The sequence below is a fragment of the Mobula hypostoma genome, chromosome 8 (genome assembly GCF_963921235.1).
Source record: "Mobula hypostoma chromosome 8, sMobHyp1.1, whole genome shotgun sequence".
In the NCBI taxonomy this organism is placed as follows: domain Eukaryota; kingdom Metazoa; phylum Chordata; class Chondrichthyes; order Myliobatiformes; family Myliobatidae; genus Mobula; species Mobula hypostoma.
Window position 1 is genome coordinate 43,879,385 of NC_086104.1, and position 22,796 is coordinate 43,902,180.

General features: G+C 37.9%; 1 protein-coding gene across 1 annotated transcript in view; it reads right to left on the reverse strand.

The window, feature by feature from the left end:
- Positions 1–22,796, reverse strand: part of rrp15 (ribosomal RNA processing 15 homolog) — a 38,971-nt gene that overhangs the window by 10,697 nt on the left and 5,478 nt on the right. Inside the window, exons 3-4 of the mRNA XM_063055039.1 lie at positions 18,896–18,993; positions 15,283–15,484 (exon numbers count right to left, since the gene is read on the reverse strand). Coding sequence (XP_062911109.1) covers positions 15,283–15,484; positions 18,896–18,993 — 300 coding nt within the window. The remainder of the gene's footprint in view (positions 1–15,282; positions 15,485–18,895; positions 18,994–22,796) is intronic.

The window sequence follows — 22,796 nt, forward strand, 5'->3', positions numbered from 1 at the left end:
ATGATGTGCTGAGTCTTTACATTTGACCTACAAGAGATGCACCACTTCACATTTTGCCAGGTTAAACTTCATCTGCCATTTCTCCACCCACGTCTGTAACTGATTTATATCCCACTGCATTCTTTGCCAGTCATCTACACTATTCACAACACCACCACTCTTTGTATCATCTGCAAACTTACTAACCCACCCACTATGTTTACATCCAGGTCATTTATACACATCACAAACTGCAGAGGTCCCAGGACAAATCCCTGCTAAAAACACCACTAATTACAGACATTGAGCTAGAATAAAACCCTTCCAACATTACCCTCTGTCTTCTGTGGGCAAGCCAGTTCTGAATTTAAACGGCCAATTCACCACGGATCCCATACATCTTAATCCTCTGGATGAGCCTCCTATAAGGATCTTTGTCAAATGCCTTACTAAAATCCATGAAGGCATCATCCACAGTTCAAGCTTAAATTGGTCAACATTGTCACCTTGTCAAAAAGCTCAATCAAGTAAGATTTGACTTGCCCTGCACAAAGCCATGCTGGCTTTCCCTAATTAGGTCACGGTTTTCCAAATGCTCATAAATCCCAACCCCCAAAATTCTCTCCAGTAACTGCACTATACTGATGTGAGACCCACCAGTCTATATTTTCCAGGATTATCCATGGTTCCCTTCTTGAATAATGAAACAATATGAGCTACTTGCTAGTCCTCCAGGATGATTACTACCCTTTCGAAGCAGGTGGGAACCTCAGACAATGACTGTAATAAGTTGAAGATGTCCTCCAGTACTTCAGCCAGTTGGTCAGCACAAGTTTTCAGTACCCTTCTAGGCACACAATCTTGAAGAGATAGTCTTGCTGCCTTGGGAATAAGACACCAAGCCAAAGCTCTGCATGCTTCTTTTAGATCCTATGACACTACTTGAAGAAACGTATGTGAAAGAGGTATTCCTTAAATAGTACTACTGGAAACTAGTCATTCATGTGATGATGGTTACGAGTGTATTTCTTGAAGACGCACTATAAATCACAGAGCAACACACACAAAATGCTGAAGAACTCTTGTGTCTATAGAAATGAAAAAAAACAGCCATGTTTCCGGCCAAGAATGTTCATCAGGGCTGGAAGGGAGGGAGTAAAATGCCAGAATAAAAAGATGGGGGTGGGGGGTGGGAAAGAGGACAAGCTAGAAGGTGATAGGTGAAGTAGGTGGGTGGGAGAGGGGAATGAAACAAGAACTTTGGAGGTGATAAGTGGAAAATGTAAAGGAGTAAAGGAGGAGAAATCTGATAGGAGAGGAAAATGGATTGTGGGGGAAAGGGAAGGAGGAAGAGAACCGGGGGAGGTGGTAGGCAGGTGAGAAGAAGTGGCAGAGTGAGAAACTGAAGAAGAGGGAACGGGAAAAATTACCGGAAGTTGGAGAAATCGATGTTCACGCCATCAAGTTGGAGGCCACTGACAGAATTTACGATGTTGCTCCTTCAATATGAGAGTGGCCTCATTATGCAGAGGAGGAGGTTGTGGACCGACGTGCCGGAACAGGAATGGGGATAGGAATTAAAATGGTTGGCCACTGGGAAATCCCACTTCTGTGAGATGGAGCGGAGATGCAAAAATCACAATGACAAATATAAGTTTCTCACACATATAGATATGAGACCTTTAGTGTTCTGAGCCGGCCTTCTCAAGGCCAATTAAAGACAAGCAATAAATACGGGCCTTGATCATTAAGAATGAATAAATTTAAAAAAGAATCACTTTTCCAAAAGAAAATGCAGTACAGCACATTTGTTCCATGCTATTAGTGGTACCAAAAAATAATATAGGAGATTAAAGCAAAAACAAAGGAGAGATTTTGTTAGCAAGCTCATTAATAAAATAAAAGCCATAGTGATTGAAAATAGAGTCTAGTAAGTTCTACCTGAACATTAGAACTGATTTTTGAATCAATTGTTAAGCATGTTAAGAATTAGTCAGCTATTGGCAGAGGCTAGATGCCTTGGAAGGGAAGGAAAATGGAGGGTAAGAAAATGAAAAGCCAAACTTGTCAGCTGTTGAATTCTTTTTAAATAGAATGTGATAATTTAACAAAATGACTCACTTTATTCAAATAACAGTCAGTTTTATTCTGTGTGTTGACACAATTACATGGGTACTAGCCCAGGAAAGTGCTGCATATACATTTACTCAATTGTTTAGATTCCATTCAACTAAAGGCCAGCAAAACAAGCACAATTATGCAATTTAAGTCTTTGGTTTGGTGGCTGGCTAACTATCAATTAGTTGAAAAAAAACTTAGAGCCAGCTGGATTTCATTATTTACGAATAATATAATGTAAAACTGTGATTGTTTAACCCAAAAGAATGGCTTCATATATAATGGGATATTTGACATTTATGGCTTTAGTTTCTCACCAAAATACAAAGAAATGCAAATCTGCCATCTACCTCCTGACATATTCATTAATAATTTCCATTAATTGCACATCTTCATTAGTAGGCCAAAGAAAGGTGACAGAATTAAGCTGAAAAGAATAGACTTTCCATTTAATATTTTAAACTTGCAATCTTAAAAGTTCTTCCATTTGGAAACTATGGAACATGGGCAGATTTTCAAAACCATCCGCAAACAAAAACAAACAACTAGCAACCAATCGTCTGCTGGGAAAATGATGCAGATGAGCAGACCTATTTTAGGCAGGCCTATAGTACCTACTCAATGTCTTACACAAAACAGGAGAGAAAATGTTCGTTAAGCAAAGTCTGTTAGTGATGGGTGGGAGTTGCACCCTATTCGTTAGTGCTTGTTCAAAGTCTACTATTTTATCTTAAAAATAAAAAGATAGCTTTTATTTTGATTATGTGATCTGACAATTCTTTGGACAATTTATCAAGCCCAACCGCACAATCCCTTTGTGTCAGATACCAAAATGTATCCCCCTCAGTCTTCTGGGATTAGCTGTGCCATTTGTCAATGTGAGAAATCAGTGGGTTTTGTGTACTGATGTGCACAGCTCCACAACAAAATGTTAATGAAACTGAAAGTGCCTTTGACTTCCAAGTTAACCTGGTTCATCATCATTCAAGTACAGATCTAACCTGCACTTTGGTGAAGTCTCACACATTATGAAGATGTCCAGAACACTTGTTTTAAAATGCCACCATAAAGCATTTTTATCTTTTTGTTATGGTAAGAAAGAAGTGTATGCATTTGACAGACTTGTGTAAACTTTCTTTCTAATGGTGTTGAAGTGCTGCCAAAAATCCGTCAAAATGAACTTTATCTCTTTAACAAACTTCCAAATTATGTGTTGCTTCAACATATTATACAAGTTAAAATCAATAAAAAAAATGGATTTGTTTACTTCACCGCGAATATATACGTAATCTAGCTGGTTTGCTTATTGTTTGTGTTGTCCACTGTTCAAAAAGTATTCTTCTGTATTGGCTTATAGCTAAACACCGCCACAAAGAAATGAGCTCAGCTAAGACTCAGTTCTCTTATGTTGCTAAGTAACACATCAAATCTTTCCAAATACTTCAGTATTAGTACACAAGTTAAGCTTTAGGAGTGTGAAGCATTTAATTACAACACCCAATCTTAATTGGGGGGGGGGGGGAATCCTTCCATAATCTTCTAAAGTCTCCATATTGACATTGTTTTAAAAGAGAATAAAAATACAAGTTGTAATGAACATGTAACCAATTAAGTGTTACTTTAAAACTACAAAATTATGGACAAAATAAAATAGATCTCCGAATGCCAAGTTTAAGTCATTTACGGAGAAAAAGACACCTTAAGTTAGTTTTAAAAAACTATTCTGGCTTGCATTCAGAGGTAATCATTTCCATCTGGGCATACAAATTCTGCAAAAAGACTACAGTTTCAAGCCATGAAAGCAAATATTTGACTTCAGCCCACAGCTCTTTCAATCACAACTGCTTGCAAAATAAACAGTCAAACCTCAAATTATTGAAGAGCATTTCTAGCCATAAAATCTAGAAGAAACATGTATATAACCAAGGTATGTATTCTCCCACCTTTTCCAAAATTTTGGACACCATATTTTAAACCAGAAAACAAGTTATGTATTTGCATTGATTTGAATAAACAATTTAATCAAATGCAAGGCCCGTCAGTGAAAGAAATTAAGGACTGAAACATAATTACCCACTCAACTTGCCAAGTACTTTTTAAACAAATATGATTTCCCATATATCCAATTTCCCATGCATTGTGATGCATCATGTCTAACCAGAATAGTATTCAAAATTTCTGCTGAATAGCAATTGAAAATACCCATGAAGAGTTATGAATCAATTATAATCCAGGACCTCATCAGTTCAAACGGATCAGGATATCCTTTTTCACAAATCACTAAAAGTTAACATGCAGATTCAGCAAGCAATCAGGAAGACAAATAATATATAGGCCGTTATTGCAGAAAGATTTGAGTACAAGAGTGGAGGCATCCTGCTTCACTTTATAGACCGTGTTGAAAAGGCATATGGAATATTGCTGACAGGTCAGGCCTATCAAAGGAAATATATTCTTGCAATAGAGGGAGTGCAGTAAATGTCCAACAGATTGATTGCTTAGATAGCAAGCTTCTGTATGAAGAGAGATTAAGCTGACTAGCCCAGTATTCAAAAATTCAAAATAATCAGAGGTGATCTCCTTGAGATATACAAGTTTCTAAAGGGGCTTAGTGGAGTAGAAACTGAATTGATATTCCCCTGGTTGGGTCAACCATTCAGGGATCAGAAGAAACTTCTTAACCCAGAGGGTAATGAATCTATAGATTTCTCTACCCAACAAGACTTCAGAAGTTTGTTCACCAAGTACACTTGGTGGCCATTTTACTAGGTACCAGAATGGAACCCTTCTGCTTCGAGCGTCAATATTTTGTGTGTTCAGAGATGCTCTTCTGCACACCACTGTTGTGACGCATGCTTATTTGAGTTACCCTTGCCTTCCTGTCAGCTTGAACCATTTAGGCCAAATCTCCTCATATCTCTCTCATTAGCAAACCGTTTTCAACCACAGACTACTGCTCATTGGATGTTTTTATTTTTTGTTTTTCTTCACCATTCTCTGACTGTTGTACACTAAAATCTTAGGAGATCAGCGGTTTCGGAGATACTCAAACCACCCCATCTGACACCAATAATCATTCCACAGTCAGTCACCTAGATCACATTTCTCCATGCTTTTATGCAGTGAGTTGCTGCCACACGATTGGCTGATTAGATATTTGCATTAATGAGCAGGGGTACAGGAGCACCTAATCAATTGGCCATTGACTGTATATTGAAGGCAGAGATCAATAGATTTCAAATATTAAGGATATGTGGCAAGAGCAGGAATGCAGCATGGTGGATAAATAATTAACCATGACTTCATTAAATAGTGGCTTACTCTTGCTTCTATTTTCTATGTGAATAACTATAAATAGAGATTTATTTTATTTTTATTTTCTTAACCAGTCATAAAAAGATGACAAAACCACTAAATTATAAAAATTGCTGCAATATCAGAAAAGTAGTCCAAATTAGGCCAGTTCATCACTTAAACTTCCTAAATCTAAATTGATAATAAACAGAAACAGAATCCATATTCCAGTGCATTGTTATGAGACATCCCAAGACACAATCAAACAACGCACCCGAGTATTTTTGAAGTTCTATCACTATTGTCATTGTCCCTTTATTCCTGTTAATTTTGGCGAATAAGTGCAGGCATTTTGCTTAAGGTGTAACAATTATTTGATTTGTCTCACTGCTTATTGAGAGAGACACAGAAAAACAATGTCTGAAACCTGAAAAAAAAAAGTGCTGTTAGAGCAATTTTCTGCTCTTGGTATAAAAATGAGTATCTGGTGCAATCATCAGTAACCAAGGCAACTTTGTATAAAATTGTACAAAAATAACTTACCGGTCTTTAAAATGGAAAAGACTATACTGTAAAATTTATGATCTAAAAGTAATTGACTGCATCACTTTGTTTATAAAGCCACATTATTTCATTAACTGTAATTTACGAAGGCAACTGAAGTTTCTGACAATCATAAATTAGAGCACTTTTAATTTACACTGCTTCTAAACTTCAGTCCAAGGGTCTTTGGCTCAAAATGTTAACTGTTTCACTTACCACAGATGTTGCCTAAACTGCTGAGTTATTTCCAGCTTTTTTAACACTGTTTCTGTTTTAGATTTCTAGCATTTGCAGATTTTTTTTTCATTTTTAAATTTCGAATCACTGTCAGGTTACCTTCTATGTGAAGAAGTGTGTGCTTAACATAGTTAATTAGTTAAAATACAGATTTTTGTCAAATCTGGCTTTGAATTAAGCTTGATTCTAAACAAAAATTTCAAAGTGATGCCCACAACAAATTAAGAGTTCTTTAGATCATTCTGGGGTTTGGGCGAAAAGCCTGGGGTTGATATAAAGTGCCGTCAATTTGGCTTGAAGTGGTCCTGAAAATATTTTAGCACTTCTTTGTCATTACTTTCGCATTCAGATTTCATTTAACATCTTCAACAACTGAAGAAAAGTGCAGATGGAAGTAGGTGCAACCATACTACCTTGAAAGGGAATCATCAAGGATTATAGAGTCAACACAAGATGATGACGTCATGACACAGATCTAACCCAACCTAACCAAGTGTACACATTAGGAATGAAGTAGACTACTTGGCCCCTCAAGCCAACTCTACCACACTGCAATCAAGGCTTCAATTCCACATTCCTGTCCATCTGCATTAGTCCAATATTTATCAAGAAAACATTTACCTCTGCCTTACAATAATTTATATATTCAGTTCCAAAGATTCAGTGCTCTTCAAGAAAATTCCCTTATCAGTCTTAAATAGGAGACCACTATTTATTTCTTTAAATACACATAGTAACTCCTAATTCTAGATTTTTGTCAGATGAAGAAACATTGTTTCACATCCACTCTCAGGATCCCATGCATTTCAATCAAGACCCTCCTAATCTTTTGAACTCTAACAAATATGAGCTCAGCCTACTCAACTTTTCCCCCCAGAGGAAAAAAACCTTCTACAGTGATTAGTCTCATCTAGTCTGAATGGAAAAAAAACAAGATCCATTCCGTGATCTATTCTTGGTCCTTGTCTTCAATAATCTGTGTGGCTTTAGTTATGCAAATCAGACAACTAGTCACATTGCTAACAATGAACCATCAAGTTCTGATCTTTACTAAAACAAACGCGGAATCAATGATACTTCAATTCAGACGTTTTTCCCCCAAATGGGCCTACATCCAGACTCGAACAGAGAAATACAAGTACGGTAGAGCAATACAAAATGCTTTTCTTAATTTCTGCTCCCATCCAAGTGTAAATGCTGAGAGGGTTACTTTCAATTTTGCAAACTGTTTGTAAGGATATATCAAACATCACAGCAAACAGTAGTAGGATTTCACCTGGATAAGATTAAGCAAGTTTCCATTTCTGCAATTAGCCAAGTAAAGCTTTACTAGTAAGGAACAAAACATCTATGAGAGACAGCACACAGAGCTAGAATGATACAACGAGTGAAGTACTCCAGGAATCAGTCCTTGCCCTCAATTATCTCACAATTTATATTAATGACCTTGAGGAAAGGGAAGAAAGCAAGGTGACCAAGTTTGTCTATTGACACAAAATAGATGGAAGGACAAACTGAAATAAAGAATTTGTTAAATCTGCAACATGATAGATTGAGTTTTGGAAAACTTGGCAAATGGTGTTTAATGCGGCAAAGTGTGAGGTCATGCAACTCAGTAATAGGAAAAGGCAAATTTATAATGCAGGTGGAAAGATACTGCAAATGAATGAAGTACAGAGGAACCTAAGTGTTCTTATACATAGAATAATACAGCACAGTGTAGGTCTTTCAACCCATAATGTTGAGTAAATCTATATAAACTTTCTCCATAATCAAGCAAACCCTTCCCTCCAACACATCCCATAACCCTCCACTTTTCTTACATCCATGGCTTAAAAATCTTTTGAATGTCTTACCACTCTGCAAAAACAAAAAAGAAAAGCACCTCTGACATCTCCCCTAAACCTCCCTCCATTTACTTTAAGCAGATGATCTCTGATATTGGCAATTGTCACCCCGGGAAAAAGGTGCTGGCTGTCCACTCTATGCTTCTAAGATTATGATCTTATATACAGTTGCAAGAAAAAGTTCGTGAATCCTTTGCAGTTACCCGATTTTCTAAATTAGTTACTCATAAAATGTGGTCTGATCTTCATCTAAGTCGCAATAGTAGACAAATATAATCTGCCTAAACTAATAACATACAAACTTCCCATCAATACTGAGTACACCATTAAAACAATCACAGTCTAGGTTCAAGAAAGTATGTGAAATGCTGGGGTAAAATGCCTACTACAACTGACCTTATTCCTGGGCTGCATTGTTCTAAAGATCCTAAGAGGGCTTGACTGGGTAGATGTTGAGAAGCCTTCATTAATTGGAGAGTTTCAAATGAGGGAGCACAGTTTCAAGGAACTAGTCATGCAAAACCAGTCTTGCAGAAGATAGCAAATCATTTCAACTGTCTTCTTCAGAAAGTTATGGAAGCTAGCTCACCAGGTGTTTAAAATTGGAGATAGATAAATTTTGAAAACAATCAAGGGACGAGAACAATGGAGATTGCCACAGGGAAGGAGCAAAAACCTGGGACAGTTCAGCCATGATCAGGCTTGAAGGGGTAGGTGGCTTAACCCTGTTCCTATTTTCCTGTATTACTGTAATATTTTCAAAAGCTTCAAAGGTTATGGTGTGGGAGATAGGAAGGCTGGAGAAGAAAAAAAAGGAAAAAAAAGGGCAAAGGGAGAAAAAGTATCCACATATTGAATTCTAACTGAATTTCCTGAAAACTATATACCAAGAAAGTGAAGTTCAATGCACTTCATCTACATCAATTAAATAAACATTTTTTTCATCTTCTTACAGCTGAGGTAGAAAGATAAAAAGTTAGTCATTTTAATTTTTAAAGAAAATATGTAATACTGTTTTCTCATGCTCAAAGCCATCATTTCACAGGTTATCCCCAGAGTAGGTAAGACTGCAATCATCATTCTTCATTAAGTCTACTAACACTATTGCCAGATTACACATTTTACTGCAAGTTTAATGTGCATCTCCAGCAAGTTCTTATATAGAGCAAGTTATAGTGAAATGCAAGCTTGAAAGAAAAGAGTAGCATATGTCAATGAATGATTTCTATAAATCTGCAGCTCAAATCTGTCCATCTCCCTCAAACAGTCAATCCTGATAAAATGGAAAGTTTGGGCTAGGACACCACCTTTTGCCCAAATACAGTGCTGCTTTTGAGTAACAATACACTAATTATTGAGAATGAGAGTAGCACATGCTGGAATATTTAGGCACTTTTTATCCATTTATTGTCCATTAAACAAGCCATGAAAAGTGGAGACTGGTAATGAAGAACACAAGCACCTTTGTAACAAAGTGCTAATTGTTCCTACAAAGTCAACAGACCTTGGAAACAGGATGGGAACATATTGATGTTTTCAATCCATTCACTGGGATCTGGAATCTAACAGTTAAAATGATGAATAGATTGTTCTCACCTACCACTAAGGTTTCCCCATTGCATCCAACCGTGTAATAATTTTGGAAAGCATCAAGAGATTTAACATGACATTTAAATGTTGTTTTCTAAATTTGCTTTTGTATTATTTTGTTAGACACTTAGCCAGATCCCAGTAAAAAAATAAGAGCACCCTTAATATGACACACACATCATTAATTAGAACAATCAGACAGCGAGATTGGAAAATTGATAGATGTGCATCAAATTGTAAATCTCCATATTTTGCTGATTGATACATGTTATTTTGCAAATCGCTTGAAAGGTACCAACATCTTATCCATCGTCTCTGTTACTTTTGAGAACTTATTCATTTCACTTTAATTGTGTATTAAATAAACCACAAAGAGTAAAGGCTACTAATGAACAACACTAGCATTCTCATAACAATGTGTTAATTGTTAATGCAATGTCAATAAACCTCTAATCCACCAAGGGAGTATGTTAAATAATTCTGTCTCATTTCTTTGGAACCGGAGTATACAGTCGGGGATAGAAGCTTATTTAGTAAGAAATAGAAGATGCTGATAATGGTAGAATGAATTGCAACAAGGACAGAGAAAGGGGATTAAATGGAGAGGTATTTCAAGAAACAAGCACATGCACAATAGTTCAAATATGCTCAATTCTTTTGTTCTATGATTTTACAATATAGTCAATTGCTTGATACCTTAAAATATAAAATCCAAATACAGAGGATTCTGTTTAATTAGGCCATCGATTAATCAGGCGACCATTTGGGACAACTCCTAAAGAGCAAAAATTAATCGAGAAAATAGCCATGTTTCCCTGTATGTATTTAGGACACGATGCTGCTTAACTGGGACAGGAGACTGTTGGCAAACAGTTTATAACTAGTGTCAGACATGTGCACTTGTGTAACTGTTAGACACTACATGCTTAGAGTGAAGTTTTTAAACCAGTATCAGTTGTGTGTGCTTGTGCTCAAAAAGCAGTAACTCTTGTCAAGAAATAAGCTGCAAGCAATAAGCAGCAAGACAATTCAGAACTGTTTTGTTCACTGTGGTTTGAAGCATTTTGGGTTTGGGGATGCCAGAAACAACTAAGAGTGAAAGGAAACAATTTTACTACTTCAACAAGTTGGAACTATGAAGAATCTGAGGGTATTGACAATCATCCAATCATCTTAAATATTACAATGAAAATAAAGATCTTGGAGCATAGTATGAAGACAGTCCATTATCTACACTAGGTGTTTATTCTGATTTTGTTTAGTTACAATCAAAATATTGATAATGTTCTAGTTTGTTCTATATTTCATTTAAATACACAATTCATTACTCAGTTAAACAGTAGTCTGTTTTTAATACCTTTTTAACGATCTCCATGAAGCTTTGGCTAATTAGCACAACAGCTTAATGAGCCAAAATGTACTGGTCCTGGTGAGTCCAAATTAACAGAAAATCACTGTATTTTCAATTTTCTGATCATCTGCCTTTGTCTTTTCCTCCTCACCTCTAGTTCCACCATCACCCAAAAATGCCACTTCAAAGATCCCATCCCACTTTCACTTCATCATACTTGACTCTATTTCAAGGACAAAGTTGAGCTTGTCATACATACAAGTACATGTATGCATAGATGTAATGAAAAATGTGCTTGCAGCAGCCTCACTTAATATCATATAAAAGTATTCACAAGAGAAACAAATTATAATAGAACAAAATTGGAACAAATAAAACAGTCTAGTGCAGAGTATCACAGTGCTGTAGTGAATAGGGCTAAGCACAGTTAGTTTAAGAACTGAATGGTTGAAGGGAAGTCACTTCTTGAGCCTACTGATGTAGGACTTCAGGCTTCTGTAGATTTACACAGTCTCAGTTACTTCTGTTTCATTCTTGGTGATTCCTTGTCAGTCCCAATTTCACCAAGGTCCCAGATTTCCTATTACCCAAGTTAGACTGCTAGCAGCTCATACCTCTAAAAGTTACCGTAAAAATGGAAAGTTACAAAAAGAGAGCACCATTGTGAATGACCCATTTCTGCCATATCTGACTCAATTATTTCTAATACTCAGTTTAGCAACAAAACAAATTGGCAGCCAAAATAATTGTAATTATTGCTCCACTCTTGCTCATGGCTTCCAAATTAGAAATATAGCCACCAAGTTCTCACATGGCAGAAGACCCCCACAGAAGTTGACTGACCCATTGGAATAATGTGGAAAAGAATTGTAAAACCTCATTTTGCCATCAACAAACTTAGCCCAAGTCTATCTCAGGCTAATAATAATATTATTTTAAAAGATTTTATTGCATATGAGAAATTAAATGCTATTGATGGATTTAAAAGGGATGATGTGTTTCAAGACAGAATTTGCACAATGGGCATCAGTGTGTTAAACTCAAATGTAATCTTTGGAAAAATTCCAGCTAACATCAAGAACAGTCACCTACACCCCTGCAGCAGTCGGAAAATCAATTCTGCTGGGTCTTCAAAATACTTGTTTGTATGTACAAGCTGTACATAAATGGGCATTCATATTCTGGACAGGACCTATATTGCTTTTCCACTATCTTTTGTCTGTAGTATGCAGATGAGTTATAGAATCTTAACGAGTAGATGGAAATGTAGGAGAAGAAAGTAGGATATGATTGTTGTCACTGACTTGATGGGCCCATTTTCATGGTGTACTACTCTGAGCTAACATTGGGCTGGCTGGTGCACATTTTTGCAATCACTGGCAATAATTAGACCATTTTTCCAGTTGTCAAACGTCTCCTGTGGAGACAAAGAGTCCAAATGCTGCATTTTCACCCTTAGCTTTACTGGGCAACATATAGTGCTATACTAAATAAAAATGTTGTCTCTCAGCTCAAATTTGAATTTTAGGTTTCTAAAATATATTCTATTCCTGTTAGAAACATTGATTGCAAGCTTCAGCAATTCACATCACACTACAGCTCAAAAACATACAGTCTACCAGGCTTGACAAATTATAACTAAGTGCTCCTGGAACCTGCACAACTCAATGTTTGAGCAAACATGTTGCCTGAGGGAATAGGCAAGTTAACACAATAAGCTGCTTGAAAGCCTGAATCTAACTGGGTTGGAGTTGGAGGAAGTAACAGAATGAAGAAAGTATAAATTTTAAGCAACACCTGCTCAACCTTCTGTCTGATGCATTAGCAGAGAGATTACGCTGCAAGATCAGCGAGATGTATACAAGAACCACCTGTTAAAATAATTTTGGCCTTTGTTTTTATACAACTATGAATCCTTTATTTTCTGCTGAGTACCATCAGAAAAGTATTTTCTTGTGTAGTCCTGGCCATACTGTAGATCTAAGCTGATCACATATACCCAGAATCTGATTTTACAACAGAAAATCCACAATCAAAATGATCTCAGCAAGTCAGGACACACCTGTGGTAAGAGGAACAGAGCTAGCACTTCAGGTCAAAGATCCTTCGTCAGATCTGTTCTGAAATGTTTGTTCTTTTCACAGCTGTAGTCTGACCTGCTGAGCATTTCCTTCATTTTAGATTTCCGATATCTGCAGTTTTTTTGATCATGAAAATGATCTTCGCTTGGTAAATGCAGGAGAAGCACCACTCACACACACATCACCAAGGCATTCAAAATGTCAGGTTATAGCAAGTTTATTCAATCTGCTCAGTAAAACAGACTGCCACTGATGCTGCTCATTGTGGTCGAGACCAGAGAGAAACAAAATTCCTCAAGGTTCACAGCAGGGTCAAACAGGATAGCGGATTTACAATTTCTTCTAATGCTGTCATATGCCTAGAGCTCATCCATAGACAGCATGCATCAAAACCACTGAAAGACAGTTTTTGCCTGTCTGTGAGCCAAGACAGGAGTCTGCCAGGCTGTCATCATGGAACAGCTCCGAAGCAACAATCCCAATCTGAGTAATACCTCCAGCAGCACATGGAGAGACACTTTAACACATGTGAAAAATTTAGATTTAATTAGCAATATGAAATTGACACCCTCAGTATGCTACCACTCTCTCAACTAGTGTTGACAATGTGTTACTGCAGCCTCACACCCTTCAGCTCTGCAATCAATAGCATATGTCAATCAATGCACAAATCACACACTGCAACAGCTGCATGATTTCTATCCAACTTAAGCCAGAGAGCATGCTACAACAGCAACTTGAAGGAGAACACAAAAAAATTAAACTCAAAGAAGCCTTTGCGACATCCCCTATAGCAGAAAGGACTGGGCAACAAACACAAGATATGACAAAAGGCTTAACAGCCACAAGTGCAGCTTCAGTTACATTTCACACACTTTCACTTCTCAGCCAAGGAACACTCCTTCATTTCTCAGCCAAGGATATCTGCAGTGGATAGATGAAGGCAGTGTTCAGCAGTCAGCCTAAAAGGTGTTCTCGCTACTGCGTCACAGCCTGCTATCTGTCCACACCTCTTCAAGTGCAAGCAAATACAAGTTATGAAAAGACTGGCATCAATAGATAATTGGAAAATAGCCACATAATATTACAGTTCCACAGCCATAGTCATAGAGTTGTATAGCCCAGTAAGTCTAATCGAAACAGTGAACACCCATCAACATTAATCCTAGCTTCCAGCACCTGGCCCATAACCTTTTACGTCTAGATAATTTAAGTAGTTGGCGCAATACTTCTTAAATGCTGTCATTTAAATGTTTAAATGCTCTGCTACCACCACTCTATCAGGCAGTGTATTCTGGGAACTTGCCACTCTCAGCCTCCATGTTAAATATACAGTACTTAATGACTTGACATCCACAGCCATTTGTGGCAATGAGTTCCATAAATTCGCCATCCTGTGGCTAAAGAAATTCCACATTTGTGTTCAAAAGGGTCGCCCTTCTATTCTGAGCCAGCGTCCACTGGTCCTAGAGTCACACACTATTGGAAACATCCTCTCCATAGCTATCTAGGCCTTTCAATATTCAGTAGGTTTCAGTGAGATCTCTCCCAAATTCTTCTAAACTCCAGTGAGTAGAGTCCAGAGCCATCAAATGCTTCTCATACATTTAATTCTTTCATTCTCAGCATCATTCTCATGAACCTCCTCTGCACCGTCTCTAATACCAGCACATCCTTTCATAAATATGGGCAAACTGCTCACAAAACTCCAAATGCCCTATAAATCCACAGCATGACATCCTTGCTTTTATATTTTAATGCTTTCAAAATGAATGCCAACAATGCATTTGCATTCCTTACTCAACTACACACTTAGATATTTTTGAAAACATCTTTTATAATTGCTACAAGTTTATAATAGTGCTCAGAGATAAATAAAGCTTATATAGCTCATTTGCATATTTACACCCTTTACTGAAGGTGTTTAAGATGCCTATTCCTACTTAAAACTGGAGTAAAACTAACATTAACTCTACCCATACTCCTCCTAGCTGTTAGGTGAACCAGCACGAGAGTACAGTTTCAACAAGGCAAGTATTTCTTCAATAACCACAGGAAATTGTTGTTACTTACCAATTAAAGATCACAGTACTCTAATTAGATTAAAGTCAATTGATTTCCCCATATTACAATGATTGCAAAGATTAGTCATGAAGGAATTGATTATTTTTATAAAAAATGCTGCTCATTTCCACAAGAGTAATTTAATTGCTAATTTGCGATATCATAAGAAAATTCCCACCTGTTTCTCACTATTAGGTGTCTTTTCTGCCGAGTCTTGCTGCGCAGCCTGTGATGATCCACGAAGCACACTGATAAAGTCTTTCTTTGAGACAGTTGACATCAATTTGGCACGTTTTCGTTCAGACCCACCCACTTCTTTAACCTTTTCATCCACAACAGTTTGATGCTTTCGCACAGCATTAAACAGCTGCACAACACCCCTGTAATTTACACAAATAGGTCAGTCATCTTCATCAATACAGATGGCAAATATTTGCCTAGTTTCTAGCCAATTGCTTTATCCTCAGTTGTACTGAAATACTTAAGTATTTAATTCTCTGCCTGTTCTAAGCTATAATTTGCGATAATTTCGTATTGATTTGCCAACTCGATAAGCTATAACCTTAACTGTGTTTTCCATTACTTTTAGCTGCCTTGGACAACAATACAAAAAAGTAGAGAAATATTTTCATGAAATGATTTTTAAAAAATCAGTCCAAATAGCAAAATCTGCAATGTAAATGAAATTCCAGATTGCTTTGCATAATATAACCATTTTCAAGCTAAATGTAAAATCCTTACCAATTTCACAAGGCTTTATATATATCTTAAAAATCTACATTTGACTCAACTTCACAGCAATGTGCTTGAACCTCAAATACAATGTTGGTCCTTGTTCAAACTACTGAAGGAAATGCAAGATTTCAATATCTATTAATTTAATTGTTGAATACAACTGTTAAGTGAGTTTCTACCATGCTAAATGAATTTCCACCACAAACAGATTCAAATAAATAGACTGCAGTGAAAAATTCTAAAGTGTAGCATTGGTATGCTGACCAAGTTGTCTACTTGTGTTAGTACTAATTGCCTGGGTTAAACTTGCAACCTTCAAAGTATTTCCTATCCATATACCTGTCTTTTAAATGTTTGAATTGTACCCCTAAAAGCTTATTCCATATATCCACCACCCCGTGTGGAAAAAGTTGCCCCTCAGGCTTCCTTTAAATCTTTCTCTTATCATCTTAAACCTATGCCTCTGGTTTTAGACTTCTCTACTCTGAGAGAAGTAGAGAATTATTCACCCTTGGCTTTCTCAAAAAAGTGAATCAGAGTAATTCAAGTCCAGAATTTATTTTTTCCCTTATTTTTGAGAAGAAACAGTGCAATATCATCCAGAGCAGGTTACTCGTTTGTACTCCCTAGAAAGATCATTTAAGGGCTGAGACCCAAGAACATCAAAACCTAGACTTTCAGACTGAGCACAGAGCAGCAATGTGAGATATTTGTTGGCCAAGGATTAAGGCACTTCCTGATTAATTTGCTCATTAACACAATGGAGATTTACTTCTATCCTTTGAAATAAAAATTTGCTGAGGAAGGCATCAAAGTCTACTGAAAGACTGAAGATTTTTTCTGTATAATAGCATAATGAATGTGCAAAACTTTGAAACTTCTCCACAGATCCTCAAAATTTATATCCTTAGACTTGTTTAAAGATCTGTTATTTCAACACAGAAACATAAACAGCAGGTGAAAGGAAGAACTTAATTCAGAACAACACTACCTCAAGTCCCTTCTAGTCATCAATTCTATTCCTCTTCATAGCAACTGTTTAAGTCAGAATCAGTCAATTCCTAGTTTTGATATATTTGATCCAATCAAAGCACTCTTGCTTAAACTGCTAAGACAGTTGTAACATTGCCCAACTTAGCCCGTCTTTGTTCATCTGTTGTCAAAATGTGACATGACTTTCCATCACTCCGACTGGTGTCCCTCTTATCCTTCATAAACTGGAGATCACCCAAAATTTCTCAACCAAGTTGAATGAAGTCTTGTCAACCATCTCCCCACTGCTTGATGAAATGCATAAGTTTCCAATTAAGCAATATTTCAAATTTGCATTTGTCTTCAAAACTTATAAGAACATAAGAAATAGGAGCAGGAGTAGGCTACCTGGCCCGTTGAGCCTGCTCCGCCATTCAATAAGATCATGGCTGATCTGGCCATGGACTCATCTCCACCTACCTGCCTTTTCCCCATAACCCTTAATTCCCCTACTATGCAAAAATCTATCCAACCTTGTCTTAAATATATTTACTGAGGAAGCTTCCATTGTTTCATTGGGCAGATAATTCCACAGATTCACCACTCTCTGGGAAAAGCAGTTCCTCCTCACTTCCCCTGAATCTTGAAGTTATATCCCCTAGTTCTAGTAAATCTTATTTCTCATCTACCTTATTGAGTAAAACTCAATCTTATTTCCTCCTTTCACCCGTCCTATTACTGCACTCCTTCAAATATGCTCCTACGGATTTTCGACTCTAAGTGTTCCACCTTTGTTAGCTTATGCTTTCACCTGCTGAAGTTTTGGCCTCCAAAATCCCCTCTCTGAATATTTTCCCTCTCATTCTCCATTTAAAATGCTCTTTAAAACTTTTTTGCCAAGGTCTTGGACGTTTTACCTTATACTTCTATGTTTGATTGTGCTCATGTGAAATGCCTTAAAATATTTTAATTATGCTAAAGTAACATAAATAATTGTCCTTCGAAGTACAGGGAGCTGGAATGAGAATGTGAAGGTTTAAGCATCTGCCTCCAGACTGTGTAGCCAAAAAGAAAAAAATTGTTGATGGATGGGCAGAGTTTAGTTCACAGAACTGACCCCTTGCTTTAATGAGAAAAAGCAATATACTTACATAATATAAATCAATAAAAAGATATTTCAAACAGGTCTTCTAAAACACATCACAATTTCAAAGTTCAAAGAACATTATCAAAGTATGTATACTTTATATAACCTTGTGGTTCGGCTCCTTACAGTCACAAAACAATGAAACCCAATAGAACCCATTCCCAATGCCGCCACCCAAAAGTGCAAAAAAAAAGTACAAACAATAAAAGTTAGCAAATAACATTTCAGAACTGAAATTCACAAAAGTGAATCCACAGCCAAGAAGACAGTCATCACTGCAGCCAATCCACAAGCCCATTAGTTGCAGGCCACAGCCTCAGTTCAGCACAGAGACAAGTAAACTCTGTGGAGCAGCAAGCTGAACAGTGGCCTGTTCCTTGCCTCCAGCTGTTTCACCCTGACCTTTTCAATCAGGCCCACACTTAAATGGGCCAAATCTCAGGTCATCCTCGCTGTTGGACACAGGCCCTGCCACTTTGATATGCTCTTGGGCCTGGGTACTGACCTTTTCGATTCATCCCGCCGCTTACATCACTCAAACCTTGACTTATTCCCCCCACTCAGGCCTGGGCCCTGCTGCCTCACCATAACCACCCTGCACATTCGAGACTTCAGTTCACACCACCAAAATTCTAGGTCATACAGGCGGTTCAACAGCTCGACTCCGAAAGGGAAGTTACAGGCAGTGATCCTCTTCAAGTGTGATTAGTAAAGTGATTAATACTTGTTTTTACTGCCAGCAAGTCATTGCTGTGAATCATCAGTGCCATCTTAAATAAGAACGTATTAAGCATCCTGTTTCTCCTATCATAAGACACCAACTTATGTACGCATCTTCAAGTCCTTAGATAAAATTGTGAGTTTGCAATATATATCAGAAATTAAAATTTCTTACCACTTTAGAGAATTACTTCAAGCCAAGCAAAGGAATACCTACTTAGTGGCTATCCTTTGCAAGTTTCTCTCAATCTCCCGGTCTCGAACTAGATCAGGTTTCACTCTGCACATCTGCTCCCGTTCTTTCCTTTCATCCAGCTGCCAAAAAAATTCATTTAAGAACATGCTGCATAATCTTAACTTCAAAGATTTTTAATGAATGAAATACTATATCAAATATTCTAGTTTCTAAATTGGATACTAATGACACTATCCAGCAAAACTAAACTTTCAGCCAAACAGTTACTACTTATTTGTAAATGTGGAAATTTGTTGAGCACCTGGCTGTTACTGGTATATTTCTGGACTAAATGAACGTTATTATCAGTTAGAGGTTTTCCCCTCATTCGATGTCTGCTTCATTTATCTCTGTATCAAGTCGAGCTCAGGATGGAAGTAGAGCAAATTCTAACAATATGCTTTTCTGCTAAATGTAAGGTTTCCTTATCCAACACCTGTCTTTTCAAGATCCATTTAATGAAATTGGAAATGCATGTGGTAGGCCCACTTCCATCAGGAAATGCAGCACAGACAGGCAAATGCATTTCAGATGGAGCCTGTGTAATCAAGGAAACAAAAACTTGACTCCTGTCAGATTCGATTCCAGAGGCTTGAAATGATACGTCAACTCATGCTCCTCAGCACAAGAACTTTCGAAAAACATCCTGTCAAATTCAAATTTCAGAGTTATTAAAGTGTTTGTAAATTTAATATAATTTACAAATAAGCACAATTAACACGAGGTCTGGTCCAGAATTACTGGCAGCAATCCAATATTGGGAGTTCGGTGACAAACTCTTTGAAATTCACTCCCTGAATTTAATGACATTGTTGCCTCCAGATGTATTGCATGCTTCACTAATATGACCCTCCTAGTTGAAACAGTGGCCAAGACAAATGCTTGCAATTCCATATTAGTCCACAGGAAACACTTTTTTCTGTTTACTGTTTTAAGTATGGCTCACTCATGTACACCAACAGTTCATATAATATCCTCTAAGATATTATAATAACATTTACAGGATGGTCCATTACCAAAAGGTCTCCTTCAATGATGTAATTTTTCTTAATTGTGATACCAGCACCGTTTCATTTCACTTCATGTGGAGTTAAGAATTTGACAAAATTCCCAGTGCCCACCACATTTTGACTGTAAACCCATTCTGTTTTACCCATGAGGAAAAATGAAAAGTTAGCAGATTCAACAATATAACCCTGATGATTTAGGGACCTGGAACAGCACACAAAACACTTAAAGAAATCAGCAGATCAGGCAGCATCTATGGAGGGAAATGGACAGTTGACATTTTGGGTCAAGACCCTTCATTAGGACTGGAAAGAAAGTGGGGAGGGAATAGACAGTAAATGAAGGTTGGGGAAGGGAATGAGCAAGATCTGGCAGGAGATAGGTGGATTCGGGGAGAGGGGTATGGAAATAAACTAGGTGATTGGTAGAAGTGACAACATGCTGAAGAAGATGGAATCTGACAGGAGAGGACAGTAGAAAATGGAATAAAGGAAAGGAGGTGGAGAGGAGAACTGGAGGACAGAATGTGTGGACAATGGGCAGATTGAGACAGCAGAAAGAGGAAGAGAAAGGGTGATAGGGCCTCTGGGATAAATGAAAAAAGTGGGAGTGGAGAAAACAGATGGGGGGTAGTTATCAAAGTTAGAAAAATCAATGTCCAATCCATCACGTTTGAGAATACTAAGGTAGAATACAAGGTGCCATTCCTCTAATCTGCATCTAATCTCATTTTAGCCATACAGGAAGCTGTGGTCAGACCTGTTGGTGTCGGAATTGGGAAGTAAAATGGCTAGCCACTGTGAGATCCTCGCTATTAAGGCCAACTGAGCAAAGGTGCACAACAAAGCAATTCCACAATCTATTCAGGTTTCAGCAATGTGGTGGGATGAAAGTTCATAACAAGGCTGATGAAATTGATGAGCTATGCATAGGTGCAGGAAACAGCTATAATGCAGTTGTCAATGTAGCACAGAGAGGTGTAGGTTTGGAACATGGATTGCTCTACATAGACAATGAAAAAGCAGGTATAACTGGGGCGCGTACACACGCCCATGGTCTGGAGAAAATGGGTGGAGCCAAAAGCTGTTGTTGAGGGCAAGCACCAGTTCTGCCAAACTTAAGAGGGTGATGGTGAATGGGAACCGATTACAATGAAGACCTTGCCAATGAAGTCTACAGGAACTAGATGTAGACTTCATGGTGAAAACAAAGTGGCTGGGACCAGGGACTGAAAGTTGTTTGCAGCCCTTAAAGTTGTCTGAAGGACTCTATGAAGCCCTTATTTGTTTGGAAGGTATCTTAAAACACATTATGCATTATAAGCAGCTAATACTAATGATGCAGTGTTATTTGTTCAGAAAAGTCAACCAAATTTGCTAGTTATGAAAGCCAATTATGTTCTCAATTGACATGAGCTTGCAGAAAGCATTAGGCCCAATAAATCATGTTTTTAAAAACACTGGTCAATCCAACCACCTTCCCTTCTTCATTTCTCCTGACTGCAGAACACAAGTGAATTGTAAACTCTACGTCAGCTTCAATGGGACCCCTGACTAATATATTTATTACTTTCACCATATCTCATACTAAACAGGTGAATTGATTATGGGGAGCAAGGACATGGCAGACCAATTGAATAATTACTTTGGTTCTGTCTTCACTAAGGAGGACATAAATAATCTTCCAGAAATAGTAAGGGACAGAGGGTCCAGTGAGATGGAGGAACTGAGTGAAATACATGTTAGTAGGGAAGTGGTGTTAGGTAAATTGAAGGGATTGAAGGCAGATAAATCCCCAGGGCCAGATGGTCTGCATCCCAGAGTGCTTAAGGAAGTAGCCCAAGAAATAGTGGATGCATTAGTGATAATTTTTCAAAACTCGTTAGATTCTGGACTAGTTCCTGAGGATTGGAGGGTGGCTAATGTAACCCCACTTTTTAAAAAAGGAGGGAGAGAGAAACCGGGGAATTATAGGCCGGTTAGCCTAACGTCGGTGGTGGGGAAACTGCTGGAGTCAGTTATCAAGGATGTGATAACAGCACATTTGGAAAGCGGTGAAATGATCGGACAAAGTCAGCATGGATTTGTGAAAGGAAAATCATGTCTGACGAATCTCATAGAATTTTTTGAGGATGTAACTAGTAGAGTGGATAGGGGAGAACCAGTGGATGTGGTATATTTGGATTTTCAAAAGGCTTTTGACAAGGTCCCACACAGGAGATTAGTGTGCAAACTTAAAGCACACGGTATTGGGGGTAAGGTATTGGTGTGGGTGGAGAATTGGTTAGCAGACAGGAAGCAAAGAGTGGGAATAAACGGGACCTTTTCAGAATGGCAGGCAGTGACTAGTGGGATACCGCAAGGCTCAGTGCTGGGACCCCAGTTGTTTACAATATATATTAATGACTTGGATGAGGGAATTAAATGCAGCATCTCCAAGTTTGCGGATGACACGAAGCTGGGTGGCAGTGTTAGCAGTGAGGAGGATGCTAAGAGGATGCAGGGTGACTTGGATAGGTTGGGTGAGTGGGCAAACTCATGGCAGATGCAATTTAATGTGGATAAATGTGAAGTTATCCACTTTGGTGGCAAAAATAGGAAAACAGATTATTATCTGAATGGTGGCCGATTAGGAAAAGGGGAGGTGCAACGAGACCTGGGTGTCATTATACACCAGTCATTGAAAGTGGGCATGCAGGTACAGCAGGCGGTGAAAAAGGCGAACGGTATGCTGGCATTTATAGCGAGAGGATTCGAGTACAGGAGCAGGGAGGTACTACTGCAGTTGTACAAGGCCTTGGTGAGACCACACCTGGAGTATTGTGTGCAGTTTTGGTCCCCTAATCTGAGGAAAGACATCTTTGCCATAGAGGGAG